This window comes from Lynx rufus, unplaced genomic scaffold (assembly GCF_022079265.1).
Source record: "Lynx rufus isolate CCGP_SWC_20201006 ecotype Redwood Valley unplaced genomic scaffold, mLynRuf1.p SCAF_8, whole genome shotgun sequence".
In the NCBI taxonomy this organism is placed as follows: Eukaryota; Metazoa; Chordata; class Mammalia; order Carnivora; family Felidae; genus Lynx; species Lynx rufus.
Genome location: NW_025814896.1, coordinates 125075202 through 125078704, shown reverse-complemented (window position 1 = coordinate 125078704; position 3503 = coordinate 125075202). Strand labels below are relative to the sequence as shown.

Genomic DNA, 3503 nt, shown 5'->3' with positions numbered 1-3503 from the left:
CCCCGCAGGCTCCCGGCCGCCAGCTCCGGGCCCGGGCTGGCTGCGAACAGAACGCGGGAAAGAGGAGGGGGGAACCCTGGTGCGGCCAGAGCCCCGCAGCGACAGCGGAGGCGCAGACTCCCCAAACGCCGCCTCTCCCAGCCCCGCGGCCTGGGCCGTCAATCAAGCTCGGCCGGCCCCGCCCCTGGGCTGCAGCGGGTGGCCAATCAGAGTCAAGCTCCGCAGCGATGAGCTCAGTCGGCTCGCTTCCCATTGGGCGGCTATATTAAGAAAGTGGCCGAACTCTTTAAATAGCGGGCGCTAGGGCCGCAGCCCGCATCTGCTACCGCAGTCTGCCTGTAGTCAGTGCTCTCTTGTATCCCGGGCGACACCTATAGAAACTGGGGAAGGGACCCGGCCGGCTCCGCTGCCCGAGCCACCGTTTGCGCACAAAGGCACCGACCCCGGGCCCGGGGCGAGAAGAGCGGCCACCGCCCCGGAGCAGCGCGGAGACCCACGGCGCGCCCTATGCCCCCGCGCCCCCGCCACGGCAGCCTGAGCGCACCGAGAGAACGCGCCACCGCGGGGCCCGGGTGCAGCTAGCGACCCTCGCCCCCAGCGCGCAGCCCGAGGTGAGCAGTGAGCGGCGAGCGGGACGGCAGCGAGGCGTTCGCGGGCCCCCTCCTGCTGCCCGGGCCCGGCCCGCTCATGGCGGCCATCCGCAAGAAGCTGGTGGTGGTGGGCGACGGCGCGTGCGGCAAGACGTGCCTGCTGATCGTGTTCAGTAAGGACGAGTTCCCCGAGGTGTACGTGCCCACCGTCTTCGAGAACTATGTGGCCGATATCGAGGTGGACGGCAAGCAGGTGGAGCTGGCGCTGTGGGACACGGCGGGCCAGGAGGACTACGACCGCCTGCGGCCGCTCTCCTACCCAGACACCGATGTGATCCTCATGTGCTTCTCAGTGGACAGCCCCGATTCGCTAGAGAACATCCCCGAGAAGTGGGTGCCCGAGGTGAAGCACTTCTGCCCCAACGTGCCCATCATCCTGGTGGCCAACAAGAAAGACCTGCGCAGCGACGAGCACGTCCGCACGGAGCTGGCCCGCATGAAGCAGGAACCCGTGCGCACGGATGACGGCCGCGCCATGGCCGTGCGCATCCAAGCCTACGACTACCTCGAGTGCTCCGCCAAGACCAAGGAGGGCGTGCGCGAGGTCTTCGAGACCGCCACGCGCGCCGCGCTGCAGAAGCGCTACGGCTCCCAGAACGGCTGCATCAACTGCTGCAAGGTGCTATGAGGGCCGCGCCCGCCCTGCCTGCCCCTGCCGGCGCGGCTCCCCCCTCTCGGGCTCGACCCTCCCCCTCCACACCGAGCCCGAAGAAGGGGAGACCTGCGCCCCCCAAGGACCCCACCGGACTGCCTGACGTCTGCCTTTCGGCCCGGCAGCTGTGACCCGGCGGCTCTGGGATCGCCGTGGGAGGCACCGGGCGCCCCCTTTCCAGTGTCTGTGTGCGTCGGGTTGTGTTGCACAGGCCCGGGCGCCCCGCTGAGTGCCAAGGGTCCCCTGAGCACCCCTTTCTGAAGAGCCGAGCCTCTTCGGAGTGTGTGGCTGTGTGTTTGTTCGATTCCCCCGCCCCACTTTCACCCACCCCCGCCTCTGATCCCGGGAGAAGAGCTTGGCGCCGGGGTGCAGCCGCGCCCCATCAGATGCGCGCCCGGAACCAGCGAGCGCCTGCTGTCCCTTGTCTGTAACATAGACCGCGGGAACTGCGGGAGGGGAGGGCTGGGGAGGATGGGGTGTTATATAAATATAGATATAATTTTATTTTCGAAGGTAGGATGGTGTTATTTAATGGTGGTGGTGGGTGGAGTGACAGGGCGCCAGAACAGCTCCGGCCCACCTTGGGTCGGGCGCCCATCCAAGCATGAACAGGACTTGGCAATCTTTCCAACCCCTGGGGAAGACTTTTGCAACAGCCTTGGGGCTGAGAGGACACAGCTTCCAGACTCACGTCTCCTGCGGGCCAGCCCCAGGCGAACCCCTCACTAGCCCTGGGCTGGAGGAGGGAGAGAGGGCTTTGGGTCGTTTTTTTTTTGCCATAAGCGAACTTTGTGCCTGTCATACAAGTGGAAATTGTTCATTCCAAGAAACTGATGTTATTTGATTTATTTAAAAGCTAAAACTTGCTGGGGTTTTTTTGAAAGAATTCTTTGCACAATTGTTTTATTGTTTGACACTTAATGCACTTGTCATTTGCATAAGACAGTAGCATTCTGACCACCCTTGTACGCTGTAACCTCATTTACTTCTGATGTTTTTTTTTTTTTAAGATGATGATGACTTTTAAACAAGAGGAAAAAGAAACCACTAATTATTGTTTTAGTTTTCTTGAAAAAAAAAGTGGCAACACTGTTTTGCGATTTTATTTGTGCAGGTATGCGCACTATTTTGATAAAAGGGCAGTAACAAGTATTGGGACCTATTTAACCCCCCCTCCTTTTTTTTTTCTTCACAAGGCAGTCTTTAAAGCTATGTGAAATTTTCTCTGCATCTCTGTACAGAGAATGAACCTACCCCTACCCCTAGTCTCTCCTTTCTCCCCCTCCCTTCCCCACCCAGTGGTACTTCTACTAAATTGTTGTCTTGTTTTTTTATTTTTTAAATAAACTGACAAATGACAAAGTGGTGAGCTTATGATGTTTACATAAAAGTTCTATAAGCTGTGTATACAGTTTTTTTATGTAAAATATTAAAAAGACTATGATGATGACATTTATAAAATGGCTCTTGTGATTTAATAGCGTGTGGGGGCAAGGAGAGACTTCTAGGCAAGATCCTTCTTGCCGCCACTCTTTCCCTCATGGTGTTTGGAGTAAATGAGGCTGAAATCCTTTGGGGATGTGTGGGGGGTTGGGTGGCACGGGAGACCAGTTGCTCCTGTCCCCATCCCAGAGGAAGATGAGTGGGGGACTCAAGCACCCAGTGCCAAAGTCTCTGACTAATGCATACTGTCTGCCTATAACACCGTGTCTAAGTCCGTGGGTTCTTACTCCTTGAAACTTGAAAGGTTGTCATTCGTGCATGTTAAATTAGGTAACCTTTTTGTGTTTGTCACAGATGTGGGGCCGAGGTCACTAGCTAGGAGGCTGGTTACCAGGTTCCCTTCACATCCTCAAGGGGTTCCACAGTACCCCAGATTGCAGGTTGTTACCTGTAGGTTGTTACCTTTCTAGCTGGAGCTCCTAGGTGGAAGGGGAGAGCCCAAATCAGGACCTGATTCTTCCATCAAACTTTTGTCTCCGTGTGTGTCTATACAGAACCTAGAATGCTGTATTCTAAGTTCAGAGAATGGCCACATCACGGACAGAACACTGGATGTTTGGGGTGGCTGTGATTTAAAGCTGGGGCAGCCACATTGTGAGATTTAATCAGGATGAGCTCCAAATTCAGACACTTAGCCAACTGCAGGGGGTCTCAGCAGCAGCTAGGCAGGGCAGAGTGATACTTGGAGACCACACCAA

At 56.8% G+C, this 3503-nt stretch overlaps 1 protein-coding gene across 1 annotated transcript; it reads left to right on the top strand.

Annotated features, from left to right (window-relative positions):
• Nucleotides 1–328: 328 nt before the first annotated feature.
• Nucleotides 329–2758, top strand: RHOB (ras homolog family member B). The gene has a single exon (XM_047068716.1). The coding sequence runs from the start codon at nt 688–690 to the stop codon at nt 1276–1278; it is 591 nt and encodes a 196-aa protein (XP_046924672.1). The 5' UTR covers nt 329–687; the 3' UTR covers nt 1279–2758.
• The last annotated feature ends 745 nt before the right edge of the window (nt 2759–3503 follow it).